The sequence below is a fragment of the Chamaea fasciata genome, unplaced genomic scaffold, assembly GCF_029207755.1.
Source record: "Chamaea fasciata isolate MVZ Bird 193981 ecotype frontalis unplaced genomic scaffold, bChaFas1.0.hap1 SCAF_25, whole genome shotgun sequence".
Taxonomy (NCBI): domain Eukaryota; kingdom Metazoa; phylum Chordata; class Aves; order Passeriformes; family Sylviidae; genus Chamaea; species Chamaea fasciata.
This window is the reverse complement of record NW_027094110.1, coordinates 5245674-5265513: the sequence shown is the minus strand read 5'-3', so window position 1 is coordinate 5265513 and position 19840 is coordinate 5245674. Positions and strand designations below refer to the sequence as shown.

The 19840-nt window shown below is 58.1% G+C and overlaps 1 protein-coding gene across 1 annotated transcript in view; it reads right to left on the bottom strand.

The window, feature by feature from the left end:
- Positions 1 to 1451: 1451 nt before the first annotated feature.
- KIF21B (kinesin family member 21B) overlaps positions 1452 to 19840 on the bottom strand; it is a 39068-nt gene continuing 20679 nt past the window's right edge. The window contains exons 11-35 of the mRNA XM_066203991.1: positions 19311 to 19535; positions 18958 to 19039; positions 18359 to 18476; positions 17885 to 18076; positions 17094 to 17293; positions 16844 to 16951; positions 16412 to 16480; positions 15352 to 15581; positions 14799 to 14946; positions 14506 to 14700; positions 13624 to 13725; positions 13342 to 13507; positions 13024 to 13084; positions 12660 to 12717; positions 11972 to 12177; positions 11480 to 11554; positions 11219 to 11332; positions 10551 to 10589; positions 8302 to 8438; positions 7846 to 8026; positions 6065 to 6229; positions 5355 to 5472; positions 4490 to 4660; positions 3843 to 4042; positions 1452 to 2583 (exon numbers count right to left, since the gene is read on the bottom strand). Coding sequence (XP_066060088.1) covers positions 2529 to 2583; positions 3843 to 4042; positions 4490 to 4660; positions 5355 to 5472; positions 6065 to 6229; positions 7846 to 8026; positions 8302 to 8438; positions 10551 to 10589; positions 11219 to 11332; positions 11480 to 11554; positions 11972 to 12177; positions 12660 to 12717; positions 13024 to 13084; positions 13342 to 13507; positions 13624 to 13725; positions 14506 to 14700; positions 14799 to 14946; positions 15352 to 15581; positions 16412 to 16480; positions 16844 to 16951; positions 17094 to 17293; positions 17885 to 18076; positions 18359 to 18476; positions 18958 to 19039; positions 19311 to 19535 — 3415 coding nt within the window. The 3' untranslated portion in view covers positions 1452 to 2528. The remainder of the gene's footprint in view (positions 2584 to 3842; positions 4043 to 4489; positions 4661 to 5354; positions 5473 to 6064; positions 6230 to 7845; positions 8027 to 8301; positions 8439 to 10550; positions 10590 to 11218; positions 11333 to 11479; positions 11555 to 11971; positions 12178 to 12659; positions 12718 to 13023; positions 13085 to 13341; positions 13508 to 13623; positions 13726 to 14505; positions 14701 to 14798; positions 14947 to 15351; positions 15582 to 16411; positions 16481 to 16843; positions 16952 to 17093; positions 17294 to 17884; positions 18077 to 18358; positions 18477 to 18957; positions 19040 to 19310; positions 19536 to 19840) is intronic.

Genomic DNA, 19840 nt, shown 5'->3' with positions numbered 1-19840 from the left:
TTGTGCCTCCAATTCCCCTCTCCACCCTGCTGGGGATGGAGGTGTGAGTGGCACACAGTTTTAGCGGGAGCACTAAATTGGAAAATACTGTTCCTAAATCAGGACAGCTCTCACTTCAACCCCCCTGCCTCAGGACACCAATGCCCCAGCATCAGCTCCCTCCCTCCACGGGCTGTGAGAGCCTTGAAGCCCCTCAACACACTGCTGGACACAGCAGCAAGAGAGGCTCAGCATCATCCAGGACTGGTCACTCAGCCCTGGAATACTAAACAGGCACTTCTAGCCTGCACACAGGAAGGTAGTGGTGGCAAAAGGCAAGGCAGGTCTGACCCTAGGTGCCCCAGAGCCCCCCTCACCATGGCAGCAGGGAGCAGTGAAGGCTCCAGGGCAGGCACTGGAGATCTCAGAGCAGACAGAGATTCACATGTGACACCAGGCCACAGCCAAACACTCTATCAGAGACACCTCCCCCCAAACACACACACACAGCCCCTCCAGCCAAGCAAAGGATAAACCAGTTGAGGAATGAGTGCAGAAACCCTCTCCAAGACAGGCTTGGGGGGGCAGACACCTCCCCCAGACCCCCATGTCTGTGTGTTGCTGTGATGAGGTCTCTGTGCGTTTTTGGCTGCACCCTCAGGTCCACAGGTCACACAGGATGGATGGGTGCCTCTCCTCAACACAGTCATCAGTCCTGGCTGTGCAGAGCTCAGCCAAATTCAGAGGGGACCAGGGAGTGTCCTGGGCAGGGTTACACACACACACACACACACACACACCCCATTTACCCTCCAACAAGGCAAGCCAGCAGGATGGAATTTTCCCAAAAAAGGCAACCCCCCCCCTCCCCCAACAAATCAATAGAGATACTCCTGTCTTTCAGGATGCAGAGGAATCCCCTCACTCCAGCCAGAATACTTAGAACAAGGGCTGGTGGCACATGACCTGGGGCTGGTCAAGGTATCACCATGGTTGGAGAGAGCAGCGGGGAAATGGTCTGTGCTTTACGGGGCAGGTCCTGGAGCCCCTGGCCTCCAAGATCCCAGTTCAGTGCTGGTGGGATCACACAGAGAAATCCTTAAATTTGAGTTCAAGTGCTGCTTCTTCTGTGACAAAGGGGAAAGGAGAGCGTGTGAGGCAAGAACACCCATCCTGGGGTCTCCTCGGCATCCCACAAGAGCCCTGGGCGGCCCAGGGCAGGACAGAGCAGGGGATGGTCCAATGGGCCACAGGAGAGATGGAGAGAAGCTCCAGTGTGAGAGCAGGGCCTTTACCAGCCCCCCTTGAACAGGAGAGACAGAGCAAAGAGCCTGCAGATTGTGCATCCTTGGGGAAACACTCTTGGGCGGAGCCCCCAGACCCTCAAGGAGATGAGATTGTGCAAGATGATCCACTGCAGGATTGTCCTTGGAGCACAGGAGGAATCAGGGGACTTGTGCGAGATCCATGTGTGCAACCCCCTCCCCTCTGCTCCTGTCAGAGGACTCTGGCTGCTCCGTGCCTGGCTGGGTCCTCTCCATCCTTGGATCCTTGGGCCAGCACGCCCAACCTAAGCAAGCTCCAGTCCAGGCAGAGGTCTGAGGGCAGAACCCAAGGGAAGGACGGACAGAGCCACAGCAGTGGAGTGACAAATCCAGCCTTGGCTTTTTTGCCCTGTAACCTCCACTCTTGCTTCATTTCTCCATCTCAAGGGGGTTAAGTCGCTGCAGGAACCCACCACAAACCCTTGATGGGGGTCACGATGTCCAGAGCAGGGCTGAGCAGCCCTTCTCACTGCAGAGCAGGCTGGGCATGTGGGGAAGAGCCCAGAGCCATGGGGCAGTTGAGTTTACAGCCTGGGTTTGGGGAATGTCAAAGGGAACTGCAGCAGGTCTGTCTGGAAGCTGCCCAGTGGAGATCCTCCCAGGCTTGCTGTGCCCCACGAGATGGGACACGGCAAAGGAGCTTGGAGGTGCACCCCTCTAGCCACTGGAGACAGGTCCACAGAGGATGGGAAAGGCTAGGAGTACCAGGAAATCCTTCTGTAGTTCCCACAGCAGAGGTGTAGCACAAGTAATGGCTCCAGAGAAGCACCCTCTGGGTTGTGGTCCTGGCCAGCAGACACCAAATGTCCTCGTGGAGTGGAGAAAGACTCCTGCAGGAACCAGCCCAGGAGCAGCACAGCACGGCAGAGCCCACAGTGGCAGGGGGGACCTGGGTGTCTCAGGAGGAGTCAGGGATCTCTGACCCCCAGAAGTCCTTACAGCAGGATGGGTGAGAGGAGAGGTGAAACATTTCCTCTTCACTGGAGAACCATCGAGAAGCCTCAGCAGGAGGGCAGGTGGAGCTGCTGGTGCCCCACAGAGCTGCTTCTTCACGGGAGCTGACAGTGCTCAAAGTACCAGATGCAGCATTGTCCACCTCGTTGGGTCAGGCACAAAGAAATCCCTGTCCTGGGCTGAGCTCCTGTAGATGACTGAGTCCTGAGAGCAGGGGGAGGCACCCTGACCTTCACCCTGCCCCCACGCCTTCCAGTCTTTCTGCAGTTCCTAGTTTGACCCCGCAGGCAACCTCCTCCCACTCCAGAGCTTCACTGTCAAGTCGCTGAGGAGCAAAGGTGAGAGGGACAGCATGACCCAGGGGTTGGGGCGGGAGCCCCACAGACCCTGCCCCAGAGGCACCTCCAGGGTGCTCACTCCCTGTCCCCCACCACGGCAGCATGCAGCCCCCCAGACTTCCAGGCCCTTTTCCCTTGGCAGGAGGTTGTCTGATGCACTTTGGGGAGAAGGCAAACCCAATGGGGCTCAGCCTCCAACTCACCCCACTGGCAGCAGTTGGGGACAAAGGGAAACGGTGACCTCCAGGGCTGACCCCACACCAGGACTCCTACCCGCCTTGCATGAGCTCGGCTAGGTCCCAGCAGTGATACCCAGGGAGCTGCTCTGCTCCTGGGGCACGGGCTGATTTGGGGGTGGCTGCTGACTCCCAACCCACTATCCATGCAAAGGCACAGGCAGGCCATGGCTTCCCACAGAGTTGCCAAAGTAGATGTGGGCACTCGGTGAGGAAAAAAACCAAAAAGCACGTGAAACCAAGGCAGGGGTATGACTGGGACAAGGGGGTGAGTCCATTCTAACAAAGACTTATCAAGTGGGGAAAAACGCAGAATAGTTTCATACCGTGAAGAAGCAGCTCAGACCAGAGAAAAAGGGGTGGGGGGGGAAAGAGGGAGAGGAGCAAAAGCAACAGTGAGAGGGACAGAGGGAGGGAGAGATGGAGAGAAGAGGGAAGGAGAGACGGAAGAAGAGCATATGAGCAAGAGAGTCAAAGAGCAGGAGGGTCAAGGCAGACTAGTAGCACGGCCCTTTATGGCAAGGACGCGTCGTGGAAGGCAAGGGGTGAGCCCAGGCACGTAATTCCATAACTTTACCCGGCAGTCGCTGTGGCACAGATGGGAGGTGGGGAGAAGGAGAGGCAGAGAGAGACAGAGAAAAAGGAAGGGAGAAAAGGGACAGGGTCGAAAAGAGGATATCAGAGTCTTGCTGCTGAAGAGCTCCCCGAGAGCAGCAGACAATGCCCAGCCCCGAGGGAGAGGGGTCCCTGCGTGGGGAGTAACCCAGGGCATCACCAGAGCGTGGGCAGGGGACGGCCGGGGACAGCTCTTGGCACTGTGGTGGGCAGGCCCTGCCATGGGCAGGCTACAGTGGGCAAAAGGAGATGAAGGAGTAGAGGGACCAAAAAGCTGCGATTCCCTCCCCGCTCCCTGCTCACCCAGCACACACCCACCCAGGCCCAGGGGGGACGGCTCAAACCCAGGGTCTCCCCCTTCCCACGGCCATGGGGGCAGAACGTCCAAGGCTCACCTGGAGGCAGTGAAGATGTGCTTGGAGTTGGTGCAGATGGCGTTGATGGGGCTGTCGTGCCCCTTGATCTCCCCGACTGGGGTGAAGTTGTCCACGTTCCAGACTTTGATGACGCCTCCTCGGCAGGCGCTCAGCACCATGGGGCGCCCGGGGATGAAGGCCAGGGCACAGACCCAGTCTTTGTGGGCATTGGGGATTTGCTGTAGGCACAGGGCAGAGGTCATGACCAACCTCATCTGCAGCACCACGGGCGGCCTCATGCACCCACCCTGGGTCCTCACTGTCTCAGCGAGCTCAGGTCCTCACTGATGCCCTGGGACTGACTGGGACCATGGAACTGGTGATGCCCAGTTAGGAGCCAAGGCCATGGGCTCAACAGTCATGGCTTGGTTTCTCCCTTGGGCAGGAGACAACAAGCCAGAATTCAGGGTGGAACACAAGCTCCCACACTGCAACTGATGCCACAGCCTGTCTGAAGGAGAGCCAGTGATCCCAAGCACCCTGCTGGACAAATTATGGGGGCACAGCACACCCTCACCCACACACAGCCCAGGACTGGGAGTGCCCCCCTGCTGAGCTCCAGGCAGGACACTGGCACTAGCAGCATCCCCGTCTGCCCTGTGTCACCACAGGACCTGTGCTCTGACCTGGATAAGTTCCTGCTGCTCCAGATCCCACTTCTTTATGCCGTTGTCCCTGGAGCCGCTGAACAGGACATCTCCCTGGATGGCCAGGCACTCAATGCCGTCGTAGTGAGGGGGCTCGAAGTTGTGAGTGGGGCCAATATTGCCTGCCATGCCCTCCGTGATCTCAAACACCTGGGGAAGAGCAGCAGGTGACAGACCACAGATGGCACTGGGGACACAGCTGGCCCTCTCCTGGGGAGTTTGGCCACCACCCTCTGTGTCCTAGGCTCCGGGCACCTAGAGTGATGCTGCAAACAGGCTGAGCGTTGACTGCTGCAGGCTTTTTGAGGGTCCTGCCACAAGCAGAGCAGATGTGCCACCAGGAACAGCCCCACTGCTGCATTTTACTCATGGTGAGCCTTCACACTCCTCAGGAGGCAAGCTGACAGCTGAGTGGGATCCTGTCTCACTCACCATCTCACCACCCCTCCTCACCTCCCTGGTGACAGCTCTAATTCAATCTGCTAAAACCTGAAAGGAAGGGACAGGCTCCTGCTGTGCTGGAGCTGGGACCAAGCAAGCACAAGGTATCTTTATCAGGAGGGGATTATTGAGCAGAACAGGATGAGCTGCTCATCTGGGTCAGCCCTCACATGCAAATCCCACCTGGAGAGTCTGATGCGTGAGAGAAACGCAACTTCTCCAAAGGTGCATTGTGGACCAAGCAAAAGGCAAGGTTTGGGAAGAGGAAATAAGTGAAAACCTCACATACAGAGGTGAAAACAGAATCTGGGCTCAGTTTTCAGGAGGAGAGAAGAGTGAGGAGTTGCCAACATCTGGGCTTCCCTACAGGACTCGGGGTGCTGCTCCCCAAGGAGGAGAGTACCTTGACGTAGTGATCTTTGGAGCCTGTGACCACCAGGTCGTGGTTGCTCGCCGTCTGGTTCACTGTGAGACACATCACAGGCCCGATGTGGCCACTCAGCTTCCCCACGGGCTGCAGCCTGGGTGCAAGGGCACAGGTCAGCCCCTCCTGCGTGCTGGAGCTCATCCAAAGCTCATCCCCCCATGCAGAGCCTCCCCCAGCCCTGGAGTGCCCCAGCAGGGGTTGTTCCCTTTGGGGGAGAGTGGGCAGGAGAACCCCATTCCCTGTGATTCCAAGAGAGGAAAGCAGCCTTGGAGTGTGCCAACATCTGGCTGCACAGCCTGAGTGTGCCAACATCTGGCTGCACAGCCTGAGTGTGCCAACATCTGGCTGCAGAGTCCAGGCCGCAGCACAGGGTTCACAGCCCAGTGCCCACAGGGCAGGCAGGAGGACAAGGGAAAAACAGGGCCCTGCTGCTCATCCCACTTGTCTTTTTCCTTCTGCTAAGCTCTGCCCAGTGCACAGACAAACCCCCCACCCCACACAGCTCCAATGCCGCTCATCACCCCTTGGGTCCCATAGGAAAGAATCCCAAAAATCCTTATTGCATGCAACTTCCATTGCGAAAAAGGCTTTCATTTTCCCCAGGGGGATCATTTCAGGCCGCTCTGAGCTGCCAGTGCCCACCTGGCACCCCCGGGGTGTCCTGGCCAGGCCGGCAGTGCCCTCACCTGCTGAGCTCCCAGACGCGCACGGCGTTGCCGGCAGCAGCGTAGAGCGTGGTGCCCGTGGGGTTCAGAGCAATCTGGTTGATCTGGTGCTCGCCCTGCACGCTGGTGACGGTGCGCGTGGTGGTCCCGGCACACGCGTCCCCAGAGATCACCTGCCCAGAAGACCTAAAGGAAGGAGAGTTCAGAGGAGGAAGATGAGACCAGAGCCACTGAGGAAGCACGGGAGGCTGTTGGCTCCAGGCTGGCACGGCTGGGTCCCACACTGAGGAAAGGCCCTGGAAGTGTCCCTGTCCTTCTGGCCACAATGGGACCAACAAGAGCTTTGTCCTAAAGGCCTGTGCCCAGCCTGCAAAGGCAGCCAAGGGTGCAGGGTGTGTGCATGACTCAGAGCATCCTGCCTCGGTTTCCAGCTGAGGGCCCCTCTGCTCTCCTCCTGTGCCTCTCTGCTTCCCACAGGAAGAGCTGGTGAGTGCTGGCATGCAGCCCAGGGAAGCAGAGGTCTTGGCCTCCATACCAAGGGAGAAGCACCTTTGGGCCAAGGCAGATGAGCTGAGGCTGGAGGGAGGAAGGAGATCTGTGGCAGAACAAGTGGGTAACTCTGACCTACCACACTGTCCTAACCTTTGAGCCCTACTCCAACCTGGCAGCCACAGCTACAGTCTGTTCCACGCTCCTTTCTGGTCCTAAAATTCCTCACAGAGACCCAAGTTTCCCACTGAAGAGCCTGTGATTTACCCAGCCACTGTGCTGTTTGGGGCTGTGCCCCTCTGCTGGAGCTGCCAGCTCTCCTGGCCACCCCCAGAACAGCTGCAAAATCTCTGCAAAGCTCCTGACCCTTAACAAGGGCAAGTGCTGGATTCTGCACCTGGGACACAGCAACCCTGTGTGTATACAGCAGGGAACAGAGGCTGGAGAGCAGCTGTGGGAAGGGACCTGGGGATCCTGGTCAATGGAAAGTTGAATATGAGTCAGCGGCAGCCAGAAGGGACATCCTTGTCCAGGGACATGCCAGGCACAGCACTGCCAGCTGGTCACAGGAAGGGACTGTCCTGCCCTGCTTTGCACTGGGGTAGCCTCACCTCAAGTCCTTGGTGCAGTTTTGAGCACCACAATATAAAAAAAGACATTAAGCCATTGGAGAGCATCCTGAGGAGATGGTGAAGGGTCTGGAGGGGAAGCCTCATGAGGGGCAGCTGGGGTCACTTGGTTTGTTCAGCCTTGAGGAGACTGAGGGGAGACCTCTCTGGGGTCTTCAACATCCTCATGAGGGGCAGCAGAGGGACAGGCACTGATCTGTTCCCTCTCATGACAAGTGACAGGACTCATGGGAATGGCTGGAGCTGAGCTGGGAGACGGTTAGGTTGGGTATCAGGAAAAGGTTCTTCCCCCAGAGAGTGCTGGGGCACTGAACAGGCTCCCCAGGACATGGTCACAGCTCCGAGCCTGTCTGAGTTCAAGAAGTGTTTGAACAACGCTCCCAGGCACAGGGCAGGATTGTTGGTGTGCCCTGTGCGAGGCCAGGAGGTGGGCTTGATGATCCTGATGGGTCCCTTCCAACTCAGCACATTCTATGATTTTATGACCCTGAGCCTTTGCTGCAGGAGGTCCCCATGAGTTCCCTCACCCCAAGCTCTCCCAACCTCCCTGTTCCCTAAGCACCGCAAACTGGCACTAAAGGAGCTGGTATCTGGCCATGTCCCCAGCCCCTGCAGGTTCTGCAAATGGCTCCTGCAAACCCAGAGATGCCCACAGTGTCCCGGGTGCCCCAGAGCTGCACGTACGTGAGGGTGCGGATGCAGCGGGCCGAGTCGCGGATGTCCCACACTTTGATGTACGACGTGGACACGGTGAACACCAGCCCCGTGTGGCTGCAGTACTTGATGGAAACCACGTTGTTTGGGTGACCCTTGAGAGAAGCGATCTCCTGGCCTGTCACCAGGTTCCACATTTTGCAGCTCCGATCTGTGGGAGGAAGAACATGCCCAAGAGTGTTGGGGGTGTCTCCTCCAAGGGCACGGTGGCCTGGGGACAATTATGCCTTCTGAGCATCTCTCCCCACCCACAGGGCCAGAGGAAAGGAGGCAGCCAGCCCCAGCACAGGGCCAGGACTGGGCAGGGCAGGGCTCAACACTGAAGACAGGGGCCATCCCTGTAATGTCCAACACTTCCCACGTTCCCAATGCCAACCTGCTCCCACAGCATCTGCATCCTCCCTGCCCCCTCTGGCCATCACCCACCTTTGGAGCCAGTGAAGAGCAGCTCATCGGTGGCATCCAGGCAGAGCACAGGCTTGGTGTGTCCCTCTGCCACCGAGACACACTGCAGCGGGGCTGTCCGGGCATTCTTGGTGCCACCCACTGGGTTAATGATGCCCCTTCACAGGAGAGAGAGAACAGCTGCACTGCAGGGGTGGAGGGGCACTGTGCCCACAGTCCCAGGGCATGGAAGAACATGAGCTGCCTCACACCGAGCATCTTCCACTGCCCAGCAGCGCGACAGGCTCCTCCACCTGAACGTGGCATGTCTGAGCCGAGGTCTCTGTGGTAACCCCAGGAATCTCCCCATGGGCAGCCCCTGCCTACCTCTGCCCCAGCAACAAGACAGGGAAGGGGGGAGGCTGCCCAGTGATCCCTGCTCTCCCCAAAAGCCTCTCGTGCCTAACCAGCACAGACCCAGGGCCGTTCAGCAGACTCAGCTCATTGGCCCTGAGGTCCATTTTGGGGCAAACTGCCCTCTCCAGCCTGAAGCTGAGGCTCTGCTGGGATAACGTTTCAGAGTACCAGTATCAGTACCCCTGTCCCTTGGAGGCTGTCACCCTTTGGTTGGTGACATCTGGAGACAGGGCCTCGCTCCTTTACACAGATTACAAGGGTGACAAAGTGCAGCACCAGCATCTGCACCCCACATCCCTGTTGCAATGGCTGTTCCTGCACCCACTGCTGGCTCTGGGCAGGAGAGCACCTGCCCCTGCCAAATCTGCTTCCAAGGGACACTTCTTTCTGTCCTGGGGGACACATCATCTGCCAATCCCCTCCACTTCAGACATGCTCAGGGTGCTGAGGACCACCAGCCTGACCCTGCTATGTGTGACCCCGGTGGGCCCCCATGTGCCTGGTCACCAAGCACAGCCACAAGACCCTGAGTTGTGGTAGCTGCTTCTTACAGGCAGGGAAACTGATGCATGGGGCTAGAGAAGGGCAAGGTTTGCATTAGTTGTGAGGACAAGCACAGGCTCATTAATTTGGGTTTGGAAATCACATGAATGTGATGTTCCTCAGCTCTGCACTCACCAATGCCAAGCCAACAGCCTCCCCCTCACCCCCAGTGCTTCCACCAGTCTCAAAGCAACACTGAATCCCAGGGGAAATCCCTGGACTGCAGGGTGAGGCATCTTCCATGGACTTTGAGTGGCTGCCTGACTTCAAACTGCCCAGGGTGACCCAGCTCAGACTGGTCTGGTGTCACTTCCCCAGTGACAGGGGGCCTGCAGGAGCTCAGGGCCCAGGCAGAGCCAGGGGACACCTGGGTGCTGGACGGCTGATCACGGAATCATGGAATGGTTTGGGTTGGAAGGGACTTTAGACACCAACTCATTCCATGCCTGTGCCATGAGCAGGGACACCTTCCACTATCCTAGGTTGCTTCAAGCCCCATCGAACCTGGCGTTGGACATTCCAGGGATGGGGCAACCACAGCTTCTCTGGAAAACCTGTGCCAGGGCCTCACCATTCTCATAGAAGATTTTTTTCCTAACATCTAGTCCAAATCTCTCCTCTTTCAGTTTTAAACTGTTCCCCCTTGTCCTGTCACTATTTGCCCATGTAAAAAGTTGCTCTCCCTCTTTGTTATAAGCCCCTTTAGGCACTGGAAGGCTGCAGTGTTCCTAAAGGATGGGGAAAATGTGGCCCTTGTTTTGGGAAAACTCTGTAGTCAGGTGGATGCAGGGGGAGAAGCCCAGGAGAACCTTAACTGCAAGGCTGAGCTCTGCACCACAATCTGACTTGATTTCTTTAGGGAAGAGACCGACTTTTTCCAACTCAGCACCAGGGAAGCACAACCAGGCATGGAGTGAACCTGAGGTAACTGCCTGGAAGAAGCTTGCACAAAGGATGTACTGCAAGCACCCTTCCCCATCATCTCCCCATCCTGCTGGACAGCTAGGGAAGGGGTGGGACATGGTGGCCTCATGCTGGCAAGAAACCATCAGAGATGGAGGAGAGCATGCTGCCAACCCAAAGCGGCCAGCACCCATTAGTGAGCCCAGCACCATGTACCAAGGGCTAATCCAAGCAGGAACAGGTTGAACTTGCAGTTGAGGGACAGCATCAGGCACCAGAGGTGGCATGCCAGGAGGGGACAGACACACAAGCTGGGAGGGGGTAGAGCAGCAAGCTGCAGGCAGACCATGTGGGGACAGGGAGAGCAGGCATCTGACAGAGAGAAGGAGGAGCGGAGGAAGGGATAATAAATAGAAAGTTGTCTATACCTCAGCACCTCCGAGACAGAGGAATCGCTGTCATCAGACCTAGGGGCAGAAAATTAGCAGGATTACGGGAGAGAAAACCCAGACTAGAGAAGGCAGCGGTGGAGTCAGAGGTGGAAGACTGTTATTGCATCCAAGCCAGTGTAGGACAGAGAGAAGGAGTGGAGGGAGGGAGAAGGAGAAGCACACATGGAGAACCAGGGCAGAGCAGAAGAGCAGGAGGGCATGTGAGGATCAGACAGCAGGTCTCCATCAGGGAACACCAGCACAGCTAGCAAGAGCTGAGCCCAGAGCAGCACCTGACCTGCTGCCGGGAGAGGCTGGAGCAGCATTTGTGGGCGGATCCCAGTCCATCAGCTTCCTTTGAGCCCTCACCTCCTCACCCCATCCTGCTCCCTTGCCTTTCCAGGGGTCCAAGTCTGGCACCACCCTGTCTCCAGGCAGAGGCCAGGACTGTGAGCTCAAAGGGGCCACAGTGGGCAGGAGCACAGCACTGGCACGGCAGCTACTCCAACACAGGGAGAAGCAGCGAGGTAAAGTGGTGACAGGACACTGGCTGGAGCCAGTCCAAGCCCTGGTGCTCCTATATCCCCACAGGACTTGGTATGTGCCATGTGCTACCACAGTCTGGGTCCCCCTCACTCAGACACTGTCACCCCAGCAGGACTTACTTGTCCAAGGCAGATCCCTGGCTCTGGGTGCTCGTGAGACGGGAGAAGACGTTGCGGTCGTTGCGGGGCCGGGTGGGTGGGGATGAGGGTGGTGTGAAGCCAATGTCTGCAGGCCTGAGCCAAAAGGATCAGAGGGACACACAACTTGGGAACGGCTCGCCTGGCACCTGACTGGCACATCAGGGCCCAGAAAGAATCCTTCCACACTGCTCTGGGCCACACAGGCTCCCCTGCCCGTGTCACCATCTCTCCCAAGCTCACCTGGCAGGTTGCCCACGGTCGTAGGATTTTCTCCTTGTCAGGGGTGAAGTGTCCGAGCCCCGGGACTGCCTGGGACTGAAGCAAGAGAACAAAGCAGAGTGGGTGCCTGCCCCTGCACTGGGATCCCTCCACAATGAACATCTGTGTCCTCCCCCAGAAGAGCAAACAAGAGACTGGGCTGGAGTCACAATCTCGAGGCAGCAGAGGCTTCTGGCAACCCAAAGCATCTTCAAAAAGGCCGATAACCCAAAGCAGGGAGCTGGGGACCCTCGCACCCCCCTTCTTTCCCTGCTCTTGAAGTATCCTCCTCTCCATCTGCAAAGAATGCCAACATACTCCTACACACTTTCCAAGCCCCGCTGAGGAAATTCACCACTGCATGCTGTAGGCATGCAGGACTGGGCTCCCCTTCACCCCTCTGCACCTCCACAGGCCAGGCACAGCCTCCCCCAGGCCCAGGCCTCCACGAGCCTCCCAGTGCCCCAAGCTCACAAGGTGCTTCCTCGCGTGGGCAGGCTGATGGTGCGTGACACCTTCTCCTTGTAATAGGGGTCTCGGATGGAGAAGCCAATCCGGTCCTCTTTGATCTCCATGAGGGATGCCAAGGACTTGGTGATGTTCTTGGTGGAGACATCCAGCGTGGGTCCCAGACACTCAGCTGACACTGCCTTCATCTGCCCCGAAAGCTTGGGTTCTCCCTAGAGCAGGGCAGAGGGCTCAGGGGCGGGCAGCACGGGGGCAGTGGGAGCAGCACGGGGGCAGTGGGAGCAGCCACCACCGTGGGCTGGAAGAGTTTGTGCTCTCTGGCCACAAACCAGCTCCCCCACGTCCCAGTGGGATGCCCCCCACAGCCAGCTCTCCACGCAAACGTGACAGCCTGTACAGAACAACGGCTGCTTCCCTCCACCTCTGCCCTGCCCGGGGACATCCTCGGTGCCACTCAGATTTGGGAGGTACTGGCCGGTGTGGTGGGTGTTTCCCAAGTCTCTGGTGCTTCAGGACAGGACTGCTGTACCAGGAGACCTTGGTTCTGCCCATCCAGAGAGCAGCCATACTGCCTTATGCCAAGCCTGGTTCCCCAAGGTCCAGACTGCAGAGCGGAGTCCTGAAGCATCCCTGAATATCCCTCCATCCCTCCTCCCAGTCTCTGTGACCAGGCCACACAAAAAGACCAACTAACCTTGAACTTGAAGTCATCCTGGCTTGCCGAGCCCTTCATGGTGAAAGACTGGGAGATGCTGCAAGAAGAAAGGAGCAAAGATGGATCTTCAGTGCCAAACTCTCTCCAGAAAGCTGGTACCACTGGTCCACCAGACTCCTTGAGTCACCCTCTGCTCCCCAGCACCCTTTCTCCATGGAATGACCAAGCCTTCACTCCCTGCTCATGACCAAGAGACGTCCTGCTCCCCCCAAGTGGTGGGCACCACAGAAAAGCTCAGGTGGGGCTTTGCTCATCCACGCCCCTCTATGAGGTCCCATGAATGACAATCAGGCATTGTGCCCCAGCCACCACCACCTCAGGCAGCGCCAGGCTGGGTGCTCACCTCCCATCTGAGGCCAGGCTGAACTCGGAAACTTCCTCGTCCGTGCTGGTGTAGCCGTTCTCTGTGAGAGGAGACAATGCATCAGCAGAGGGGACCCCACTGTCACCAGCCCCACCCAAACCCTGCAGCAGAGGGGGTGGCCCAGAAAGGTGTGGGGGGTGACCTTGTCCCTGTTAACCCTGGCCAGGACACATGCTCCCATCCAACACGGCTCTTGGGGCAGGGTCCCAGCCACAGCACCTCCAGGTGTTTTCGGGTACAGCATCCACCCCACAGGCAGCACACCTGGCCTGAAGATGCACCTGCCTCAGGCCCCACCTTGCTGGACGTTGTGGATCAGTGCCTGCAGCTCAGGGTGGGACTCTGCCTTCTCCCTCAGGGCGTCCAGCAGGGCGTGGTTCTGCGAGGAGCTGGCCACGTCTGTCTGCCGCAGGCGCCCCTCCAGCAGCCGGATCTGGGCCTCCTTCTGGGCCACCTGCAGCCCCTGGGGAAGGAATGCTGGCACTCAGGCAGGTGCCACAGGTCCTTGCCATCAGGTCCCCACCCTGGCACCCACAAAGAAACCCTGTCACACACCCACACCCCAGCCCAGCTCCACACCTTGTCGATGGAGGCTTTCAGGAAGTTGTCCAGCAGCAGCCGGGCCTCGGCCAGGGAGCAGGAGCTGATCACCACCGAGGTGTCCGTGGAGTCCAGCTCCTCCTGAAACGTGCAGAGACAAGTGCTGGATGCAGCAGGGTAGCTTTGCTGCTGGATGTGGGACGGGTGGAAGGGCCTCCACGGCAAGCGCAGCACTCCCAACGCCCTGCAAGCACTGCCCAGTCCAGTCCTCACCCTCCCCAGTCTGCCCAGTGGCTACTGGGGAGATCCGGCCATGGGACTGTCCAGCATGAAGGGCTCATGCACTGCCACAGAAATTCTGGTTCCAGCACAAAACTAGACACTGAAAAAACACCAGGCTCACCCAAATCCACAGCACAAAGCCTAGTGTGAATTAACAGCAGCCCTTTCTCCCTGCTAATCAAGGTGACAGCTGGGGACAAGCCAGGGACAGCACACAGCCTCCATTTCAGGCTGCAGGCATTGAGAGGAGTTGGGAGCTGCCCAGTATCACAACTGGACACAAAACCTGGATGGTTTCTGCTGGGAAAAAGCCAGTCCTCCTGGGATGTTTCCAGAGCAAGAAGCAAACATGGGGACAGGTGACCACCAGCCCCATGGGCAAATAGGGGCTACAGCTTCCCTACAATTCCAGGGCCACAAGCAGCCTGTCCATGGACATGCAAGGACCTGCCAGAACTCCTCTCTGTAATTAATCACCTAATGAGAAGTGACTGTGGGTGAAGCCCCACCGAGAGCGACAGCTCAGAGGACTCTGGGTCCTCTGACCAGAGCCCAGCCCCAGCTGACTGTGCCCAAGGATGCTCTTTCCTTAGAGCTCTCACTTTCTCGCTGCCAATCAGACCCAGTCCTACTGCCCACCTTGGTCTCCTCAATCTGCATGATGGTGGCCTGGCAGTCTGAAATGCTGTCGTTGATGTAGTCAATGTTGGCCCCCAGCACCTCAATCTCCTCGTTCAGCTCTTGCAGACCCTTCTGCTCCTTGGGGCTCTCTGCCTGCAGCTTTGCCCGCTTGCCCAGCAACGCCTCCTGCAGCAGTGACAGCTCCTCACGTTTCTGGGGGAAAAGGGAAGGGGGATTAGCAGTGTCCACATGGCCATCTCCCTGTCCTGCACCCGCCACCCAGCCCTCTCTGTCCCCAGCGCCACAGCCACCTTGATGAGCCTCTCCATGTCTGCCTCTAGGTTGACAATGGTCATTCTCTGCATGACAATGTCAAAGATGCGCCGCTCCAGTGACTGCCACTTGAGGCGGGCAGCTTTGCTGAAGGTCTGGCTCGTCCCCTTCTTGGGGAACTTCTTCCTACAGCCAAAGGGAAGAAGAGGCATATGGGCAGACGGCCACACCGTGCTGGACAGCCAGGCTTGCCCCCCAGGAAGATATCTGGGATCTGGCCGGCCGGAAACAGAGGATGCATCTGTGCTGTTTCTGCATTGCCCAACTCTTCCATTTCCTCCTAGCAAAGTGGGACAAAAGATGAGTCCAGTAGGGTTTGTGCCACAGCATTTAACCCTCATGGAAGGTAGCTTTGGGCTCAAGACCAGGTGACAGTCACACTCTGCCAGCACAGCTTATCACAGGGTCACTGATTTAATATGGGTCAACTGGACACTAAGAAGCCACCCTTCAACCTCTGCCACCAACCAAAAGCCAGGCAGGGGGGTCCCGGGGATGTCCCACCCCCTACCACCCAGCCCCTGACCTGACCTGGCAGGCCGAGCCCCATTAATGGGGGACGAGGGGTCTCCCAGGAAGTTGTTGATTTTCCTGTTCCACTGGCGCACAATGCTGGAGACGGAGCGAGCGCCGGACTCGGGCTCGGAGGAGGTGGTGCTGGCCGAGACCTCCGCGCCCGAGTCCAGCATGGCCGGCTTCTGGCCCGCCCTGCCGGCCACCCGGTCTGACATGGGCTTGGCCAGGCGGCGCAGTGCTGACACCTGCCCCGAGGAAGGACAGAGACAGGGTGTCAGCTGGGCAGCCCCACGCAGCCTAAACCCATTGGCATCACCCCCAGGTCCCCACGGGTGTGAGAGTGGCAGCTCTGTGGACCAAAGCCCTGGGACATTTGTGCCTCATGGGATTCCCTCTCCTCCCTCATAGCCCACCCCTGCTGATGCCTGAAGTTTTAGCTTTCATGTTTTTCAGACTCTGTGCTGCCTAGGGGTGGAGTTCTGAGCCTCACATTAAGTGTTAGTAAGCTCCCTCCACAGAGTAGGTAGACAAAACAAATCCTTTTCCTGCTGAAGACCAAGGACAACTTTCAGGCCCAAAAGCAAAAACAGTGGAGTGAAGGGAGAAACAAGATGGATAAGACCTCATAATCTGAAGCTGTAATTAGACAATTAGACCCCAACATGCAAATGGACCAAAACATAAAAATGTGAGACCTTGTGACCAGTCATCCATTTTTGTGACCATTTTAAGTCTACCTTGGGTGTAGCCCTGATCAGGCCCTGTCCTATCCAAGGCGTACCCTAAAGGCCTTTCAATAAATACCTTCTTTATTCTCTAGCTCTGTCCAGTCTCTGTTTCAGGTCAGCCTTCCTAAGGCATCAGTTTCTGGCAACTCTGGTTCTGCTGCTTGGGATGGGGAACTCTGCTGCTGCCTACAACCATTTCCCACCCGGTTCCTGCCCTCCCTCCCTTTTTGGGAACCCCACTCCCAAAGCCAGCCCTGTCTGAAGGATGGGATTTCTTTGAGCCAAGCACTGGGGCCCAGACCTCCACGGGAGCTGGGGACTATGAGGAGGAAACCCCCTTTGCTCACCTCCTGTGTTTTCCTCCGCAGCACTATTTCCTGCTGTCGCTTCTGAGACTCCAGAGCCCTGATCTGGAACTGCACAAGTGAGAAAGAAAAAGACACCCCTGAGGTGCAGCCCACACAGCCCAGTGGTGGTCACAGCCCTCTGGCACAGTCTTACTCCCGATTCTAACAACGAGCGGGCTCCCAGCCTTGAGCTGGCTCTGGTTACACGTTCCCCCCTCCCACAGCATCCCCCACAACTACAACAGGAGCTGTGGGAAGCCTTTGGGAGCCGTTCACCCAGCTGTGCTCTGCTAGGACTGCGCGGGCTCCAGTCAGACTTCACTCAGCTTCACTGACTCCAGGCGTCTGTGAGCACCTGGAGTGCCAGAGCAGGACAAACACCACCTCCCCTGCACGGGGCCACTGGCAGCGTGTGGCCAGCCAGGCTCTCACCTCCTGCCGGCGCTGCTCCTTCTTGAGCTGTGCGATCTCCCGGTTCCTCTTGGTCTCCGCCAGCCGCCGCCGCTGCTGCTCCTCCCGCATCTGCTTCATCAGCGCCACCTGCAACGAGGGCCCAAGCGTGGGCACCCACCCACCCAGCACGCAGCTGCTCTGCACTCGCCACCACAGTGGAAAACATTGCTCCAGGCAGGGAGCCAGGCTTGTCCAGGTGATTCCTCCCCACCCCGGCACATCCCGGTACCTTTGCCTTCTTCATCTCGGCCACTTCAGCCTGCAGCTTCCGCAGCTCCCGCTCGTAGCGGGACTGGTTCTTGAGCAGGCGGGCGTGCTCCTTCTGGGCTGCCTGGAGCTTCTGCAGGTCCCGGTTCATCTCCTTCAGCCTCTTCTCATAGTCTGCTTTGATCTTGTTGGCTTTCTCCTCTGTGTAGCACTCCATCGTGCCTGGTGGGTGGAGAGAGGGCTCACAACTGCTGTGCACCTCAGGATCCTCCCGTACCCACACACCCTGCCTGGAGGCACCAAGCACTGTGTCCCTCCCCGTCCCATCAGAGCCCCCCTCACCCCGTAGTGAACTGGATTCTGTCTGGGAATACCTGCTGGAAGAGCTCAGCACAGAGATACAGTGGCTGGACTGAGCAGCGCTGCAGACTCAGACCCACAGCCACACAGACGGGTGACCCTGCCCTATTTAAGCCTAGAAATCAGCCACACCACTGGGTCTTTTGCCCCTCAGCCCTCAGTTTCCCCAGGAGTCCCCACAGCTCATCAAGTGGTGCTCAAGGCTGGAAGAGGCTCTGCCTCGCCATCCTTCTCCAGTGCCAGCAGGTTCAGAGCTGTGCAGCTGACTGATGCTGCTCCCATGGCAAGAGAAGCAGGGCCTTGGGGCTGCCAGGGATGTAGGTAGAGGCAGGGGCATGACAAAGCTCTACCAGAGCAAGGGGTGGATGCTTTGACTTAGAGTTAGCTGGGATTGCATTGAAACTGGGGTCTGAGGCTGTCAGAATGGGATCCCATGGGTGAGGCAGTTCTCACTGAGGTTTTGCAGGACCCGGTCCCGCTCCAACTGCGTGTCCCGAATCTTGTTCTGCAGTAGGATCAGCTTCTCCTCATATTGGTGCTTGAGGGTCTGCAAACGCCGCTGGCTGTTCTCCAGCTCATCAATCAGCTTCTGCTTGATCTCAATCTCACAGGTCAGATCCGCCAGGTCGGCCTGGAAATTCACGGCTGGAGACAGAGGAGAAAGTCAGGCTGGGAGGCATGGGAAGCATCACTTCCATGGCCCCACTGAGTCACAGCACACGGAGAGGACAGAGGACCTGATGGGAACCCACAATGCTGGGAAGCAGCAGCACCCCAAAAAACACTGCAGCAACCCTGGGGCTCTTCCAAGCCCCGCAGAGTGGACATGGTTGGGGTGTCCTGGTGAATTCTGCCTCACCAAGAGCAGAGCTCATTGCCAGCAAGTGCCCCTCCATGCTCATGGCTGCACACAGAACTCCACTTTACCCTTCTCCTCTGCATCCGAGTCTGAGTCCACCAGGCTCTCTTCACTGCCCGAGTCCTCATCTTCATCCTCACGCCCATCCTCTTCCTCACAGCCACTCTCATCCTGTTCTTCCTCCTCCTAAGAGATGAGTGTCTAATCTCAGCCAGCAGGATGGTCTGTCCTTCTCCCCACAGCTTCGCCCTCCTTCAAACCTGAGCTCACCCTACAGCAACGGGCCACAGCCCCCCAAGTGGGACTCAGCCTCCCACACAGGATGCCCACGGGCTGCAGCACCATTTCTGGACCCCCAGCACATACTGTTGAGAGGAACAGCAATTTGACCCATCCATTCTTGCATCCATCCCTTCCCAGCTGAGCAGCCTGACCCCTCTTCATCTATGCTGATTGAAATCAAGCCCCCAAAACTGTGGACTCCTCATTCTGCTGAGGCTGACTGGGGACTATCCAGCTTCCCCCCAGCCCCAGCATGGAGTCCTCAGGAAAACCACCCTTCCAGACTGCTTCAGAGCCAGGCTGAGCTTGGTCCCTGTCTCACGAGTGGCAATTGCAGTGCTCCACACCCAGACACCTCTGCAACGTGAGCACAATGTCCACTCACCTCTTCCACCTCGTTCTCATCCGTCTCCTCCCCATTGTCCTGCTGCATTTTCTGCCGCTTCTTAAACGCCTCCTTCTCCGGGCTGGGGGAACAGAGCGGGGCTGGTGAGTCCCAGCACGAGAGAGGCCAGGAGCAGGTTCTGCTGAGCCCACCCTCCCTCCTGCTTTTGGACTCTTTGGGGAAAACACCCTCCGGAATTACGCGATGGGTGAAAAGAAGACCAAGGGCAGGGCAGGGCTGGGAGGGGAACCCAGGCATGCGGGCTCTGGCTGCAGCAGAGACGGGGGAGGCAGGACAACCAACCCCACAGGGACGGACGCAGCCTCCCCCTTCCCAACAGCAGCTCCCTTCACCTCTTCCTCTGCTGCCGCCGCTCCTTCTTTTTCAGGCGCTCCAGGTCCTGCTTGGCCCGGCGGAGGACGTCGGAGGCCTCCGTGTCCAGCGGCGCCGCGGGGCTGCAGAGCCCGGCCAGCCCCGCGCCCGGCGAGGAGCCCAGCGCGTACGGGGCCCGCGCAGAGGCGCGCGACAGGCTGCGGCGCAGGGACTCGTTCATGGACTCGCTCTCCAGGAGCTTGGTCCTAGGGAGAGGAAACGGGGCACAGTCCGTCCCAGCAGCCCCACGCGGGGGTTTAGAATCACAGAATGGTTTGGGCTGGAAGAGACCTTAAAGCTCATCTCGTTCCACATTCCTGCCGTGGGCAGGGACACCTTCCACCACACCAGGTTGCTCCAAGCTCCGTACACTTGCAGATGTGGGATAACCACAGATGCTTTGGGCAAACTGTGCCACTGCCTCACCACCTTCACAGGGAAGAATTTCTTCCTAACTTCTAATTAAAATATCTCCACTTTTAGTTTAAAGCTATTTTCCCTTGTTCTATCA